Source organism: Chaetomium tenue (assembly GCF_020726465.1).
Source record: "Chaetomium tenue strain MPI-SDFR-AT-0079 chromosome Unknown F5144scaffold_5, whole genome shotgun sequence".
Taxonomy (NCBI): Eukaryota; Fungi; Ascomycota; class Sordariomycetes; order Sordariales; family Chaetomiaceae; genus Chaetomium; species Chaetomium tenue.
The window spans coordinates 1,532,782-1,549,039 of NW_027117333.1; the positions used below are offsets into that span (position 1 = coordinate 1,532,782).

Consider the following 16,258-nt stretch of genomic DNA (forward strand, 5'->3'; position numbering starts at 1 on the left):
CCAACCCTTTTTTCTAATCAGCGGGAAGCTGGCCATGCATTGACCGCCACATTTCTTATCTGTGAAATCAAAGACCATCACCGCTAGTATATTTCCAGAGATCTCTTCTTCATTTTGAGCCGCCTGTCATCTGCAGCAACCCGAGCGGGTCGGTCTCGGCGAGTCTCCGAGTTGGTTGTATGTAATGTCACAATGTGGCATTGTGTGTTTCCCGGTCTGGTGGAATAACCCTTCAACCTGACATCCGGCATCTTCGGTCTGCCGCGGATTTACGCGTCATACGCAATCGATGGCAGATGCCCAACTGTCCATCCTGGGCAGAAACAGGAAGTCATCGACAAGACCGCCTCCGCTTCTTATACTCGCCCGTTTCATCTTCAGACCTGCATCCCCGGGACTAACAAGACGACTGCGACGACTACGATAGCGCAAGTGGCCAACGTCGCATCCTTACAGCAAGTGCTACCCTGGATTTGGGGTCCATCGTAGGATCGGCGAGAGCCTCCATCAATATCTGGCCGAGCTCGCTCTTTATCTCGTCCATTTTTAGGCCGTCCACCCGGCCTCTCTTTAGCCGGATATATCGCTGCCCGCCAACCTGCTGCAAAATACGCACACCTTGTATGGCAAAATGCTGATCCTGGCACGTCGGTCGTTTTCCATGGCATGCTGTACTCACATGCGGACTGACACCGATTCGCTGGGATGAGCAACCAGGTCCGGGCCGCCTGGTGCTGTAGCCCTGATGCGCCGTTGCCATCGCTGAGTCTGGATCGCCGGTGTGCCCCCCAAGGCATTGACCAATAGATTCACTCGAGCAACTGGCTGAAGACCACAACGCAAACCATCCATGCAATGGCACGTTCCGGAATACCTACAGCCTTTTCTGGAAAAGTCCTCGCGTCAAGGTCGAGGCCAGTCCAATGCAAGAGAGGCTGCCTGAACCAGGCTTGCTTTTTGAGTGGCCAAGCATGGTTACCATGGCGGATATGAAGCCCATCCCATCCTTCTGGCTCACATTTTTCTCCGTGTGTATATGATTCCATCCACCCCAGAGCGGGATCCACCCCCTTCGTCTCTCTCAACTTCCATGTGCTCTTCCCGCATGTCATCTCCCGTCCCGCGTCAGTGACAGCTCGGCACGTGTTCCACAGCTGAGGACTTATAACCTCCCTGGACTTGATAACCCCCGTGTATATCCATCTCCCTGCGGATATTCTCTGGGTACTCAACCCACAGCAGGTGACGATGGAGTTGATAAAACAGATATCGTCTCTGCCTGCCTCTCTGTCCTCGCTGGTGTTGTTCATCGCCGCTTTTGGCCCCTTGGCTATAGCAGAACCTACCTTAACGGATGATTCACAATGCGGCTGCTACCGGAGTAACGACGATACAAGCACCTACTTCACACACCACCGCTTCTTCGATTTCCGCAGCCTCGCCGACTATGCCGGTGTGCCGGCCGTCGTCCAGGACCTAGAGTCCAGCCCCAGCGCGCCCGTGACCAGCGACTACTTCAAGAGCGAAGAATGGACTAGCTTCTGGTGGCTCGGCAGCTGGAATAACAGCAACAACGCGCGCGGCGACTCCACCGTCACCATGTCCAACTCGCCCAACAACGTCTACATCGAAGCGAACACGGAGCCCAACCCGTCCTCGCAGACCTACCTCACCCTGCGCACGCAGCGCCTGCGCGGCTTCCAGACGGCCGCCGAGATCGAGTCCACCTCGAAAAGCTTCAAGTACCTCTCGCTGCGGATGCGGGCGCGCACCGTGGGCGCGGCGGGCGCCATCACGGGCATGTTCACGTACCGCGGCGCCAAGACGCTGGCCGACGTGCAGGAGGCGGACCTCGAGATCCGCACCGCCGACCCGCGCAACGTCATGCACTACACCAACCAGCCCGCCTACACCGACGACGGCGAGGTCATAACCGAGGCCACGCGCAACGCCACCATGCCCGGCGGGCTCGACTGGACCGCCTGGGCCGAGCACCGCATGGACTGGACCCCCGGCCTGACCACCTGGTACGTCAACGACGAGATGACGGCCCAGATCGCGTTCCAGGCGCCCCGCGACGAGAGCAACGTCATCCTGAATGTCTGGAGCGACGGCGGCAAGTGGACCGGCAACATGACGCTGCTCGATGCCGCCTACCTGCAGATCCAGTGGCTGGAGATCATGTACAACAACACCGACCCCGCGCTGGCTACCGGGGCCAGCAAAATCAAGAGGGATGATGATGGCGCTGGTAAGACCCAGAAGGGGTGCGGTGCCGTGTGCAGTGTTGACGAGACGCCGCAGCTAGGGAAGCCCGTCATGTTGTGGAACAATGCTGCTATAGGGACTAGGGAGACTGGGGCTGGGAGGCTTGTGTGGGTGCCGACGGCCGTGGTGCTGGTTATGGCGCTGTTTTCGTCGGGGTTGTTGGTTTAGAGCTCGGGTCTGGCTGGCGTCTCGGGGGTGGGCGGTTGCTTGATTCCTACGTAGGCTTGTGGTCTTTTTTGGAATTATATATCTTGGCTGGTTTCAATATCGAGTTTTGGCTTTGGGGATACCCTCGATTGCTCAGCGCCCATGTCCTTGTTGTGGCTTGCAATTCAATAACAGTTGGGTAAGTGCTTTGCAAGTGTGCCGTGTCACTCAAGTCTCACTTCTCCCTCCCTTTACAAACAAGCTCTGTGTTTGTGTTGTGTCTGTGTCTGTATTTTGATGCCCGACCCCCTCCCCTTTGCCCCTAGAAATCCATAAAGCCCCCCTATTCTACAGTCTTGTAGATATGATGCAACGAAGAGTAATAAATACAATAAAACACATGAAAAAATCAGGGTATCGTGGCACATACAGAATCCGCACCAATGCAACCCCCCATACCATACAACCCTTTTCCCACCAACCACCCACCACTCACTCAAGGCTTCATCTCGGTCGGCACCGTCCCCAAATACCCCCACTGCCGGGGACTCAGCGCAAAAAACTCCCACTGATGCACCGTGCCATTCACCACGCCGAACACGCGGCGCTGCGACGTGCCCGCGACGGCCTCGAACTTGGGCTCGTCCGGCGCCCCCTCAGCCGCCAGCAGGTTGGGCGGGTCCAGCCCGCTCCACGCCTTGGTGTCCCACGTGCGCACCTCCAGGTCGCCGTCCGGGTCCACGCTGATGATCATCATGTTGACGAGCTCGTAGGAGAAGGACGCGATGTTGGGGCCGGAGGGGGAGGGCGCGAAGCCGGTGGAGGGGCCTGTGATGGGGTTAGGAACTACTACGAGGAAGGGAAGGGGGTTTGTGTCTGCGTGAAAGACACAGGATTGGGGGGTGTGGTGTGGTAGCTACATACCTCTGGTCCAGCTCCCCAGCAGCTTTTCAGAGTTAAACTCCTGCAGGTCGCCGTCCTCGTCATAGAACAAGCTCCATTCCACATCGGTGATGTTGTTCCTGCGCATGACGCTGGACAAGCCGATAACAGCACCAGGCTCGGCCGGACCGAAGGGCCGGTCCATGGACTCCCAGTCGTCGGCGCGCGAGACGGCAATCACGCCGCCCTCGCCCTGGTACGCGATCGCCATCCACGGGTAGTTGACCTGGCAGTTGCGGCTCGTCCCGCAGTGCGGCCGCAGCGCGGCGAGCTTGGAGCCCTCGGCCGCCGTGATCAGCTTGTTGCTGCCCAGCTGCCCTTGCCGCCAGTTGGTCGCCAGGGTGGGGTCCTCGGAGGAGATGATCTCGCGGATGGAGTTGCCCGTGGTGAGGAAGTAGACGCGCGTCTGGAAGGTGGGGTTGGTGTAGGTGTAGGCGGCGATGGGCGAGGCGGGGATCAGGTTCAGGGTCAGCCCGGTGCTTGATAGGATCTTGGAGATCGACATGGTCGACCATGTCTTGTTCTGCGAGTCCCATTGCGACGTGAGCAGCTCCTTGTTCGCCGCCTGGAAGAACACGTAGAGATGGATGAAGCCGTTGGTGTCGGTATAATTTGTGGCGGCCAGCGACGACCCCTCAAACAGGTTACCCGCGGCGGCGCTGTCGGCGGCGCTCGATCCGCCATTGGAGCCATTGCCGTCGGGGGTTTCGCTGGGGGAAGCAGAGGGTGCCGGGTCCTCGCTACTCGATCTGAGACCAATGCCGAGACCGACGCCGAGGCCGACGCCAACGACCACCAAGCCGATGATCACGGCCAGTATGATCCATGTGCGCCGTGTCCATCCCCGACGCGGCGGCGACCCTCCGTTGACCAGCGCAGGAACCACCGGTCCCTGATAACTATACGGAGAATACCCCGGCGCGAGATGCTTGTCTTGCTCGTAGGCGGAATGTGGGTAGTGTTCCGGGTGGACGACCTCGGGCAACATATCGTCTCGGTCCACGGCCTCGGGCAGGTCGGAGGGCCCGTGGGCCCACGCCGACTGCTGCATGTCGTTGTCAATGCGCGAGCTCCCTGCCGCAAAGGATACCTAGCGGTTGGTCCTGTGTCGCGTGCGGTTTGCCGGTCGCAGGTGGTTTCCCAACTGCGAATTGCCAATGTTGGAATGAGAGACGACGAGGGAAGAACAAGCCATCGCTAATGATCCTTGGTTCGGCCTGGGTACCCTTTAGCCCTGGCGATCGACGGGCACAGCCTATTCCCATCTCTTGTGGCTCCGGGTCCTCCACTCCCCCCTGTCCTCTTGGAGGTTCAAGAGGTATCATCGGCCCCTCCCAAGCGGCGGGACGGCGGCACAGCAGCACGACACAGCAGGGATTCTTGTGGGCACCACACGCGCTTGTTGGCTCCGCTGCGATTTTGTTCGACGGCAGAAAATGCAGCCAGATGAGCCACACTTTTCGACAAGTCGGGGAGGCCAAAACAGCCTGACATGCATTTCCTGCTGACATTGCGTGGCATTGCTCTGTCTCGGACGTGTATTCGATCCAATCATATCCGTACATCTAGTGGTATTTATCCCGAATAGACGATCGGCGGCGCTGCTTACCAAGTCATCGGCATAGGCGAGACCCACGCCGTGAACTGCAAGGGCCTGAGACCGCTGGTTTCTTCCTTTAGTTCTGCCCGTCCCCCAAGAAGTGGGTGAAAGGGGGATTCTTCGGCGCAAGTTATGAAACCCAGAATGGCGAGATAAGATATCTGTCAAATAGAAAGTGATAGTGAGCTCAAATAAGGCCTTTATTTAAAGGGCATTGATAGTTCTTATCCCTTCTCTAGTAAAGGAATGTCAGCAAGGCCAAGCCACGGGTTCTGAAGGATACTGCCAATGCTGCTTTATCAAGAAGTCGTATATCAATGCCTCTTCTGCGTTGCAGATCCACGCCACGACAACATCTGCCAGGTGCCCCTGGATCGAAAGATATGTCCGTTTCGGGGAGGTTGGCATAGGGAACAGCAGACGGTCAAGAACGGCTCTGCATCTTGATTTTTTTCTTTCTTGATTTTTTGTCTGTGCTGTTGTTGACTTCATGGTCGGTTGGGTATTGCCCCGTAAAGCTAGCCAAAGATGCCACACGGGATAACCACCCCGTATAACTGCGTCGTAGTTCCTTCCAGGCCTTGCCGGGACGGAGTCCCAGGAGGCATGTTGACGTCGTCGTCGAATCAGGATACTCACTGAGTCGGCTTGTCCATGCACGAGACTGAGTTGTGCTCCGGCGGCGAGATTACCCACTAGAAAGCAGATTCCTCAAGCCTCTCAACCGCTGACCAGCTCACTAGACGGATAGCTGGTTGTTTTCTCCAACGACCCCGTCACCGCGGCCTCCTTCGCTCCAAGCCCCTCCTTACTCTTCTTCGCCTCCTTTTCCTCCTTCCCCTCCATCTCCGCCGCCACCCGCTTCCGCTCCTTCTTGCTCAGCTGTATCGCGCCCTTGGCCATCGCCTCCTTGGGCAGCGGCCGAATGATCGGCTGCACCACCCACCACGGCCGCTTGCACTCGCGTATCGCACGGGCCGAGCTCTCCGGATCGGCCTCCTGCTCGGGCGTCGTGGTCGGCATGTCGGCCTCGGCGCTCGCGCCGCCGGACGCCTCGTACTCGAGCAGGCCCTCGGCGACCTTCTTCTCCACCATGCGGCAGAGGGCCTCGTGGTGGGCCACCTCGCCGAGGCGGGAGCGGGCGAGCGCGGCGCGCACGTCGTGGTGGCGCGAGACCAAGTGCCGCAGCAGGTGGAACAGGTGCGGCTGCATGCCGACAAAGTTGGCCGCGATCAGCGACGCGTTCTCCTTGGTGGTGTCGCCGCGCCGTTTTTTGGGGCCGTCTTGGTCCGGCAGCGGGATGGCCTCGTCCATCCATGCCGTGTCGTCGCCGGGGAGGAAGAGGGGTCGCCGAGTTGGTGGCGGGACCCCCAAAACGTACTTGTGCATGATGTCGAGGTAGCGGCGGAAGACTTCGTCCACGCGCCATCCGCCCTTGCCATCCTTCCCGCGCCAGTAGCCGCGCGGTTCCTGCCCTGCTGGCGGCGGGGCAGCAAAGATGCCCGGGTTGCTGAGGTTGCCTTCGGCGCTCATGATGCCGTCCGCTCCGGTGGCAGCGAGACACTTGTCCAAGTCTTCATATTGGAGAATGTTCCCGTTGGCGAAGAGCACTGTTTCTGGCGGGAGATTGTCGCGCAGATAGCGGATCATTTGCCAGTCGGCTAAGCCAGTCAAGTGTCCCTTCTGCTCTCGTAGACGTCCGTGTACCGTCAAGATGCTGGCGCCGGCGCTGAGGACGTTCTGTGCATACTTGAGCGTCGCCTCCTTCGTCTCGAGGATACGTATCTTGGCCGTAACGGGTATGTCGAGATTCTCGTGAAGGATCTTGATCAGCCTGTGTATCAAGTCCTGGTCCTCCTGCAAGAACGAGCCGTAGTGGCCCTTCTTGGCGATCCCTTGAGGGCAGCCTAGGTTGATATCGACCGCATCGCAGTACGGAGCGGCTATCTTCGCCGCGTTGAGAAGCGCCTGTGGGTCATTGGCGCAAAACTGTACGAAAAAGGGACGGTCGATGGCGGGGTTGCCGTCGAGGTAGAGTTTATCGGAGTCGGGTTTTGTTGGTTGGAAGTGCTGGTCTCGGTACTTTTGGCTCTCGCTGAAGAGCCGCGCGTGGAACATGGGCGAGTATGCGAGCAAGCCTGACTGCTCGGACTCGGGGAGGAAGGATCGGGAAAGCATACGCCAGGCCTGAGCACGACGACAGAGTTAGCCCCCGCCTTTCCTTGTTCCTTCTCTCTATTCTACTCACAAACTCGGATTGGTCCACCATTGGCGCAACGATATACTTGGGTGAGCCGAGGCTCTCATAGAATGCGCGACCATGCAACTTTGGTTTCTTCACGACATTCGCAACCGCAGCCGCGGCCGCGACTGCAGCTGCTGGTGTCGCATCGGAGGCCATGGAAAAGAGCCTTCTTCTTGGTCGACCGATCGACCACGTCCGCGCGATGGACGCGCGGAATCCCGATATCAAGCCGAGCGCCACTGTCTCGTCTCAGTTGAACGTCGGGTAACGGCAGTAATTCACTGTCGATGTCAAGGTTGAACGAATGAATGTGTTTCCCCAAACTCGGGAATAAAATAAAAAAGAGTCGCGAAAAACCTTCCGCCTTCTTTGCAAGGCTGAGAGAATGCCCACCACTTTCTCATTCTAATTGGCCCAAACCCCTCGACAAGGCGGGATGATGCAATTCCCCGCAAAGCCCCTGTCTCAAGCACAGTCCCTTCTAACCCACTTCACACCGTACCCCTATAACTAACAGACACCCTCCACCCACTCCACACACCCATTTACCAACTTGGCAACTCCCCACCACTCACCCCACGCGAGGATGGATCCCGTGGACTCTCAACCAAGGCTTAATCTCGTATCCGGGCGGACGTGTCTTCCCGGGCTGCCGGGGATGTTTGCTAAGTTTGTTCATTTGTACTTTCCATATTCACTCCACTACCTAACTAGACCGATTAACAACGGAGCAACGACGACGACGATAACGGAGCGGACGATGACTATGTAACACCCACAAGACGACCGAATGAAAAAAGGAGGGCACTGACAGAACAAATGAAGAGAGGAACAAAGTAGAATGAACCATGATTAGACCTCCCAAATGAGATAGATGATAACCGCTCCGACACTGGCATCGTGAGAGGAAACTTTTTGTCGCTTAGAAATAAGACAAAAAGAAAAAAAGGGAAAAAAGACAACATGTTTGTCGTGTGTATGGCCGCCACGCCCAGGAGTCGCTGTGGTTCCCCCTCGATGTCGTCGCCTTTCCGCCTTTCCGCCTTTCGGTGCCGGTCTGGTGAAACAAATCCCATCAAACTGCCGCGCCGCTGGAGAGGGCGTGGGACGTTTTGCGGCCGGTCGCCCTGCTCGCTGCCGTATTTCGTTCCCCACACTTTGCCCACTCTCCTTCATCCATCGCCATCCACTCATCCTTCTTGGTCTCCAGATAACCCCGCCCCACCACCCCCTACTCAACCCAGTGGCCAACGCCGCGGCAGGCTCCGACCGGAAAGGCGTGGGCCGACAACCATAGGAAAAAGAGACAGGGCCGACTGAGTGTCGTGTGATTAAATGAATCGCTGTGCTGCGCTGTGCATGATTCTAGCCGCAAAAGCCGTCGAGATCGAAACATGAAGGAGAAAAAAAACGCCGTGACACCGTACTATGCTGCTGACCATGAAACGCCGCGGTAAATGTAAACCCGCTCAAATACACGGCACATGTCGCCGTTCCCCTGTATCAAAAGGAATAAGAGTAGACGAGGCGAGGGGTGTTGCGCTTCAGGACCATTCGCCTGTATGATCAGAAAAAGTGCGTGTAAATTTTAGAGTTCTCGTGGACCTCCATTTCCTGTTCAAAACGTTAGCTGACTTCGTCGGCAACATCGCTTCGGAAGCTGAATGCATACCATCTTGAAAGTATTCAGCTCCTCCTTGATCTGCTGCGCCAGCATCGGCGTCAGGCGGTTGCACGTAGCAATTTCGCCGCGACGGTCATACTCTTGGCTCGGCCATGTCTCGAAGAAAACAATCCGTGGGCTAAAGGTCGCGTTGCGCTTCGCGCTCTGGGGAGTACCGGGAGCGCTCTTGGTGTCCTGGCGGAGCCGGAGAGCCGAGACAAAGTAGTCCTCATTTCCGATGGTGACGGTTCCAGTCCGTCTGTGACCGTGCGAGTCCTCGTTAGGGGTGCTAGGTGCGCTGGAGTTGGGAGAATCCGTGACTGATGGGACACTGGGCAAATCAAAAGCAGAGCCCTTAGTCTCCGACGGCCGGGGAGATGGGCTTGAAGAGCCAGTGCGGTCTGAAACAGCAAAACAGTCAGTCGAGCCCCAAGCCACATCACTCGGGATGCCGGTACTTACGCTTCAATATTCCCTTGCGAACGGCAGCCAAGACTTCGGCCCGTTCCTTCTCGCCCCCGACAATACTTTTCCGCGCCCCTGTGCTATCAGTTCCCGAGCTCCCCACCCGTTCCGGCTCGACCGTCGGCACCTTTGCCGCGTCGATCGAATTCCGCTCCAGGCGGGGAAACCCAGTACCGCCCCCTTGTGCCTTGGGATCGGCGTTTACGTTCACCAGCTCCCGTTCGGCTTCGGCTGTGATCATCGACACGGCGGCGTGGCTAGTTTCCGGCAACGCATCTGCCGCCGGCACCCCAACGACTGACTTAGGTCGAAAAAGCCCGACGAGCGACCGGGTGCTCTTCTTCATGCCACGCCCCATCTTCCGAATCATAATCGAAGCCGAGGATGCCGTGGATGAGATGGATAGGTTGTCTGTTGATCCGTGGAAAAATCTTCCACCCGCATAGATGTTGCTCCCAATTCCGGCCGCCTCTTGTCGCTCGGCAATCCGCGCTTGCTCCTCATCGTAGGTGTCGTCCTGGTTTCGGTCTTTGTGAAGTTTACCGGCGCCATTTTCCTCACTCTCACCCGCGGCCTTCCTAAACTCGGCCGCGCTACCAAATGAAAATGCCCGCCGAAGTCGTGACGTTTTGCTCTTAGGCTTGCCCCGCATCTCGTTGATCGCTGTCAATTGCCTGACGGCGGGGCTCTCGAAATGAGGCGTAGACACCACTTCCTGGGCTGCCGAGTCGGTAGCCTCCGCAGGCTGGCCGCTCTCGCCCGCCGTGTCCATGGTCACGGGTTTTGAAAGCGGCGATGAGTTGTTGGCGGCACGTTTGGTGTTCGAGGCATCGGTCGACGAACTCCGCGGCGGGACATTGACGGTGGGTGAAGAATCTTGGTTGGCACCAGCCTGGTCCAGGGAAGTAGACATGGTGGGGTTGCCAGTGGGGTCAGAGCCGTTGCGGTTGGCGGACTGGACGGGGGGAAGCGAAACTCGTGTTAGTCTTAAACCGCAGAAGGCAGGGCATAACGTATGATTGGACAATCCGGCCTGAGTTGCGGGTGTGCGAGAAAAGAAATGCGGGATCTAGGGACTTACAGAAGAGGGGTTCACATTTGCCCCAGCGCTTCGGCTACTCCCAGGTTGCTCATCATTGCTGGTTTTGTCGGCGATTTGGGAATTCCCAGTTTTGCCAGCCTTGCCATCCAAATCAGCAGTCCTAGGGCGATTCGATTCTGCCGGCTGCTTCAGGTCGTGCGGGGTTAGGCGGATGGGGAAACCGGGAGAATCCAGCGCGGGCATGCTGCGTCTGCGGACCCTCTTGGTTTCGCCAGGGGGCTGGCTTTGAGAAAACCCTGTATCATCAACCGCAGATACTGAACCAACGAAACTATTCGGCCTATTCAGCATGGCTGAGTGCGACGGCCGCAATTGAGCACCAGTTGCCGCGCCTGCCGAATCCGAACGCAAAGCCGACCGTCTGTATCGCTCGGGGGCCGCCCGAATGGGAGCCGCTGGTGCAAGCGATGGTTGGGTTGATACCCCATTGGTCGTTTGAGACGATCGGGGCGCCGTTGCGGTTCTCCTGGTGCCGGGCACCGGTAGCCCAGAATCGTCACGAGCCCCAACAATCGTTTGCAGCCCCTGATTCGCGGTGCTGGGGAGGTTGGTCATAGAGACACTCGCCGTGTACCGAGAACGGGCAACAGCGGGCTGTAAATAATCGAGAGTCTGAATGGTGGGAACCGCGGGTGAAGAGGATGTTCGTTGCGCCCTGGATTGCTGCCAAGGCGCCGCCGGATTAAGGCTAGGCATGCTCCTAAGGGCATATTGTTGGCCGGCACCTGAGCCGCCATGGTACACCACAGGCGCGGTGACTGTGGAAGGTAAACCGTGGACACTATTCCTGTGAGAGCCTCCAGGTACGTATGATGTTGCCGATTGGACCGGAAGGGACTGCAGCATTCCCGAAGCCGACGATGGCCGGGCCTGAAGCACCGTGACCGTTCCCGACTGCTGGGGGTAGCCTTGTACAAGGGCAGCCATGGTTAATGACGGCGACTTTTTAACGCAGCCTTGTCTTTCCCAGTCCCCGAGGTGTGAGACGTGTGCGAAGATGCCTCAAAGTGAGGTACGAGGAAATTAGGTAATTCGGGATCGGTAGGATTCCTGCTCAGCACAATGTTAGTTAAGACAGTCCACACAGGTTGCGTCGCCGCTGAGTCAACCAGACCATGCTCGTGGGGTAACAACGCCACGGAGCTGCTTGTTGCGAGCTAGAAAATGGGGCAGTGGCAAGACCGATGCAACAGGATCACGTACCTGCCGATCTTCGAAGGGAGAGAATGGAGGGCGCGGTGATAGGAAACCTTCGACGGTTGGTGAGACAGTAGAATTGAAGGACGCCTGCGGCCGGGAGAAAGGGAACAGCCCGTCGTTCGTCTCGAGAGAGCAGTCGTCCACTGTTACCGCGGACGGCCTGTCGGCTTGAGACTTTGTCGGGTTGTCGAAACCAAAGAAGGGAGGAACGTAGCGTCCACTACTGACACCTGCAAAATTGGTCGTTATGGCAAGCACATCGGGAGAATCCAGACGTTGGTGCCGTGATGGAAATAGGCGGAGCGAGCGAGTCGACCTTTTTTTTTTTCTCGGTTGGTAGAACAGCCCAGAGTGGCCGGTTTGCGTGAGTAGGAGAGCGAGCCAGGAAGGGAACGCAGGGCGAGAACGCACTCGGCGAACAGGCAACGGAGTGGAATGGAAGTCGGGGTGATAGTCGAGACAAGAGAAAACCCAGAAGCACCAACTACGTAGGAAATCGGTGCGGGGAGAGAATCGAACGAAAGGCGTTGTAGGTGAACAAATGAGGTGAGGCACAGAAGGACCAGGCGGCTCGACGCTGCTCGAGGGGATGAGGCTTCGAAGGGGCTCAGTACCACCTTGAACAGTATGGCCTGTAAAAGGATAATTTTTCGAATCGGATACCGGGACACGTGGTGAAGTGACGAGACAAAAAGAAAGACTTGAACGATAGGAGGGGATTGGTGATAGGAAACTGAACGAAAGGGCCAGTTTCGATGGAAGTTTTGGCCAGGACCGTCCCAGCGAGTGGAAAGGCAGGCAAACCATCGACAGGCTGGGCAACGGTGGTGCACGCCAGTAAGCCCCTGGAACGAATCGGTGCCTCTTCCCGTCCATCGGCCTGCGGCCAAAATTCCAAGACATCCATCCCATGCAACTCCACCCGACCCACTGGCGCATCAATCTCGCCAGGCGGTAATTACGATGTCCATACGAAGTTAACGACCCCCAATGCCTTCCAGGTCTTCGTAGGGGGTGGTAAACGGCCAGTTCGGTATGGTGTCATTTTAGGAGGAGTCGGGGCGAAGCTCTTCTCACATTCCATCCTCCGTCATCAGTAGCCCCCCCTGAAGCCCTCCATTCTTCGCCTCGGCTCAAAGGTAACCCAGCTTTGATCATCTCATGCTCCCCAAGATTTCGATCCGTTTGCATTTCCTGATCGGCTGCAGGTGGCTCTGTCTCTCATTAGTTACATAGTTACTCTGTTTCAGCCCGTCTTCTCCATCGGTTAGGTTCTATCGTTTTCACAGGGTGCTTCCTCGTTTTCAAGAACTCTTGTTCCGGATTGTGTTGACAGAGGCCAGAAAACGGCCTTCATGATTGGCTTGGATGAGATGGAAACGAGGCATGAACCCAAGTCGCGCTAGCAGGGCCTCTCCTGCGGCCAGAAGCTCACTGCGTCAGGGGGGCGGAAGGAGCAACTCGTTTTGATGTTTTTGGCTGGCCGACCGTATTGAGGTGGCTCTTGCATGCGTCTTACGATCCACGCCTGACAAGGCTAAATGATTTAATTCGGATCATCGCCGCACCTTGACTCTTGAGGCATCTTCAAATCCCCCACCACGCAGTCTCCCACATCTCTTTCCGGCGGTGGTGTTTTGACAGTTCTGCTGTTCTCGAATGGAATCCTGCCTTGTCTCGGTTTCGCCTGTTGGAACGGAACCCCACCAGAGCCTGCCAGGTACCCAACGCGCGAACTCACAGGCGACGAATCGCGTTTCCTGGCCAAGTCAGAGAGCACACAACAGCCGGAGTCTCGGACTCCCCTCCCTGCAAAGAGACCCCTGCCATCTCGTGTCGCATCCAAGAAACTCATCCGGTTCTAGTGTTATTACTGTGTACATACACAGTAACAATGGTCATTTTTGCCATTTTCTTTTCTCTCCGGTTTCTACGGTTCTGGAATTCTGACAACCTTGTTCGAATCTCCGAGCAATCGTGGCAGTGTTCTTGTCTGCGCCGTTGAAATTGTCATCAAAAGAAACAACGGACCCTCCTCGCCCACCCCTTTTCCTCATGGATCATCTCTACGACCCATCGAGGTCGCAGGGAGTGCTGCACGGAACAGGAGAGCCTACAAACAAGGCAGGCGCCCAACAACAAGCGAAGCACGACTGCAGCGTTTCCGCAACGCTCTCCTCCGGCGCGTGCTGCATCAGTCCAGCAGTCGCTGCCCGAAAGAAGCTGAGTGGCCGGGGTAGGAAGTGGGCTCAACCATGAATGCAGCATTTCGCCGGTCTCAAATTTCGGGCCATCGCAATCGCGCAGCAGTTCAAGCAAGCAACACCAAGCATTACCGACGAGTTGCCAGTGCCGAACCCCGTTTCTTAAGCAAGAAATTTGAGCATTCGCAAGTTGGCGACAGGACCCCCGAAACTGCTGCTTTAACGGGAGCGGCCAGCCGTTTTAATAAGCAATGCCTTGATCTAACCCTGGGGTGTGCCCCATGGGGGAAGTGCGCCAAGATTCGGCCACCCTTGCGATCGCTGCCCTTCCAGGGCTCAGCAGGGATGTCTGCCGACAGACGAATTCGACGAACAACGGTGAAAAAAAGGGTCGAGTTTAGAGTGGAACGAGGTTCCAGCAAGTACGCGGCTGTTACACAAAGAGCTTTCAAGGACAAGCGGGCACACCTGAGGAAGTGTGGCGGAGGCACAACGACCGGACGGACCTCGGACGGTGTCATCAACTACACATGTTGGTTCGCCGCAAGGTGAGATCGATTTTGGTGTCTGACAGCCAACCTCCGCTCAAGGACATCCCGGCTTGAAGCACTTGCCCCAGCACCATCGCCCAACTTCTCAAAGCTTGAAATCTCTCTGCTAGTTAGTTAGCGGCCGCAACGGCACGTCTCCCAAAATGCGGAGGACCCTGAGGGGGGTTAAAAGGGGAAACGATATGCACCAACTTCGGATGTAACCCTCCCCAGTGGGCTGGCGTCTCCATCAAAAACACCACGAGCATCTGGGAATATCAATGTCTTGAGCACTGGGTTTCAACAACGGCCCGACCAGTCTCACCACCCGAACTATCAACAATATCAGACTTAGATTTTCATTGTCCACGCACAGGAACAGGCACAGGCACAGGCACTAGCACGGCATTGCAACGCGGGATGGATCCAGCATCGTTTTCGCAGATCGTCGGAGAAAGGTCTCGGAGCTTCTGACATGTTTTTTTTTTGACACTGAATGGCAACCAATGCCATGCCAAGCGGACCGGGCGCGAACTTGCAGGTAAAAGTGCCGATTCGTCGCGCAAGTCAGGTCAGCCAGCCACCCGGCCACGAATGTTGTGTGTTGTGCACCAGTTGTATCAAAGCTGCCGCCGCTGCCCACTCTCCCGGTATCGCTCCAATGACCGAGGTCGTCTTCGTCGCCGCCGCCTCGTCCGGTATCCGGCGTCGGGCTGGAGAGGCTGGATGGCCAGCTGGGATGCTGCCGACGCTCGGGGATCCGCCTCGGTGGGAAAGCGGTGCGACAGACCAAGGCCTGTTTTCCCCTTTCTCCTCGTCTGCATGTCGACGGAAACGGGAGAGATTCGGCCATGGCGACATGCTGGCCATCTATGCAGCACAGGGAACGGGTGCGGACAGGGCATTCCAGTCGCTGAGTGGACAGCGGCGTCAAGCTCCCGCAGATGGAATACACATACCTCCCTCGACCACCCTTCTAACTTTACCTTAACCGTATTTCCATACATGTGCAGACGTCGGCTACCAGCAGGGCTGATGAGGTAGTTAGGGAGCACCGTGTCTGTGTTGCCAGAGAATATGCGCACCGACGTTAACTAAAACAAGGCGGCTCCCGGGGACCCGTTCTCGGATAGTGGTCTGCAAGTTGATGATAGGCCGGCTTAAGAGTCGTCGTCAGCGTGGCCTGCCGGGTGACACGACTGTTGTTTCTCGGCGACACCGCTGTTTTTGTCTTCGAACTCCGTTGAGCACGAAGTAGTCAGTGAGAGGAAGGCTGCCAAGTTGTTGGTGACGGTACGCTGTACAGTACGAAGTTACAGGTGGGTAATACCCGTAAGTTACAGCCTCCATCGACTGTGTTTCAGGTGAATCTCAGGGGCCCACTTAATGCCAAGCCTGTCCACCCCGGATTGGACACACCGGAAATGGCTTCTGGAAGTTCAAGCACAGAGCCCGAAGCCACTGCAAGCTCCCGGAATGGTGGCGTCCATGTCCGTCTGGTTGCGATCCAGCAACGGCAGATGAAAGATGAAAAGGCTGAAATGGCATCACTGCCACCGCACACAAAAATAACGACACGCCTAGTGTACTCCACAGAATGGAGGAACTCTTCTTGCTTTGTCCAAACGTCCTCGCGTCACACCCGGACCAAGAAGCTCATGGAAGAGCAGAACGGAAGCCTCTTTTCGCCGATTTACTGCTTTTGGCCGCCAGCAGTCCATCTACAAGTTAACCCGCTGCCCGCCCGTTCAGCCAGCCTCGCGTTGTTGACGTGGCCGCTGCATGAAATTAGTTCGGCGAGGGGAAGCAAGCCGAGTGGGCGGTGGGCTTCGACTCCCCCCCTTTTTCAACAGCCGCGCTGAGACCTCCAACACGTCAATTGAGAGACATGA

At 57.1% G+C, this 16,258-nt stretch overlaps 6 protein-coding genes across 6 annotated transcripts; 1 reads left to right on the forward strand and 5 right to left on the reverse strand.

Annotated features, from left to right (window-relative positions):
* Window positions 1-232: 232 nt before the first annotated feature.
* Window positions 233-1,023, reverse strand: F5144DRAFT_285609 (uncharacterized protein). The gene has a single exon (XM_066783753.1). It carries the CDS (start codon window positions 795-797, stop codon window positions 378-380), a length of 420 nt encoding a protein of 139 aa, XP_066641215.1. The 5' UTR covers window positions 798-1,023; the 3' UTR covers window positions 233-377.
* Window positions 1,023-2,602, forward strand: F5144DRAFT_285604 (concanavalin A-like lectin/glucanase domain-containing protein). Its single transcript, XM_066783752.1, has one exon. It carries the CDS (start codon window positions 1,249-1,251, stop codon window positions 2,434-2,436), a length of 1,188 nt encoding a protein of 395 aa, XP_066641216.1. The 5' UTR covers window positions 1,023-1,248; the 3' UTR covers window positions 2,437-2,602.
* A 28-nt stretch (window positions 2,603-2,630) lies between these two features.
* F5144DRAFT_577005 (uncharacterized protein) lies at window positions 2,631-4,803 on the reverse strand. The gene is made up of 2 exons (XM_066789175.1): window positions 3,340-4,803; window positions 2,631-3,243 (listed from the first exon to the last, which is right to left on the reverse strand). The coding sequence occupies exons 1-2, from the start codon at window positions 4,406-4,408 to the stop codon at window positions 2,912-2,914; spliced, it is 1,401 nt and encodes a 466-aa protein (XP_066641217.1). The 5' UTR covers window positions 4,409-4,803; the 3' UTR covers window positions 2,631-2,911.
* Window positions 4,804-5,563: 760 nt separating this feature from the next.
* F5144DRAFT_285600 (dihydrouridine synthase-like protein) lies at window positions 5,564-7,761 on the reverse strand. The gene is made up of 2 exons (XM_066783751.1): window positions 7,206-7,761; window positions 5,564-7,144 (listed from the first exon to the last, which is right to left on the reverse strand). Exons 1-2 carry the CDS (start codon window positions 7,356-7,358, stop codon window positions 5,678-5,680), a joined length of 1,620 nt encoding a protein of 539 aa, XP_066641218.1. The 5' UTR covers window positions 7,359-7,761; the 3' UTR covers window positions 5,564-5,677.
* Window positions 7,762-8,768: 1,007 nt separating this feature from the next.
* On the reverse strand, window positions 8,769-11,359 carry F5144DRAFT_493638 (uncharacterized protein; the record flags this gene model as incomplete). The annotated part of the gene is made up of 4 exons (XM_066785990.1): window positions 8,769-8,816; window positions 8,875-9,266; window positions 9,328-10,285; window positions 10,427-11,359. 4 exons carry the CDS (start codon window positions 11,357-11,359, stop codon window positions 8,769-8,771), a joined length of 2,331 nt encoding a protein of 776 aa, XP_066641219.1.
* An 89-nt stretch (window positions 11,360-11,448) lies between these two features.
* On the reverse strand, window positions 11,449-12,670 carry F5144DRAFT_285687 (uncharacterized protein). Its single transcript, XM_066783754.1, has one exon. The coding sequence runs from the start codon at window positions 12,569-12,571 to the stop codon at window positions 11,537-11,539; it is 1,035 nt and encodes a 344-aa protein (XP_066641220.1). The 5' UTR covers window positions 12,572-12,670; the 3' UTR covers window positions 11,449-11,536.
* Between the last annotated feature and the right edge of the window lie 3,588 nt (window positions 12,671-16,258).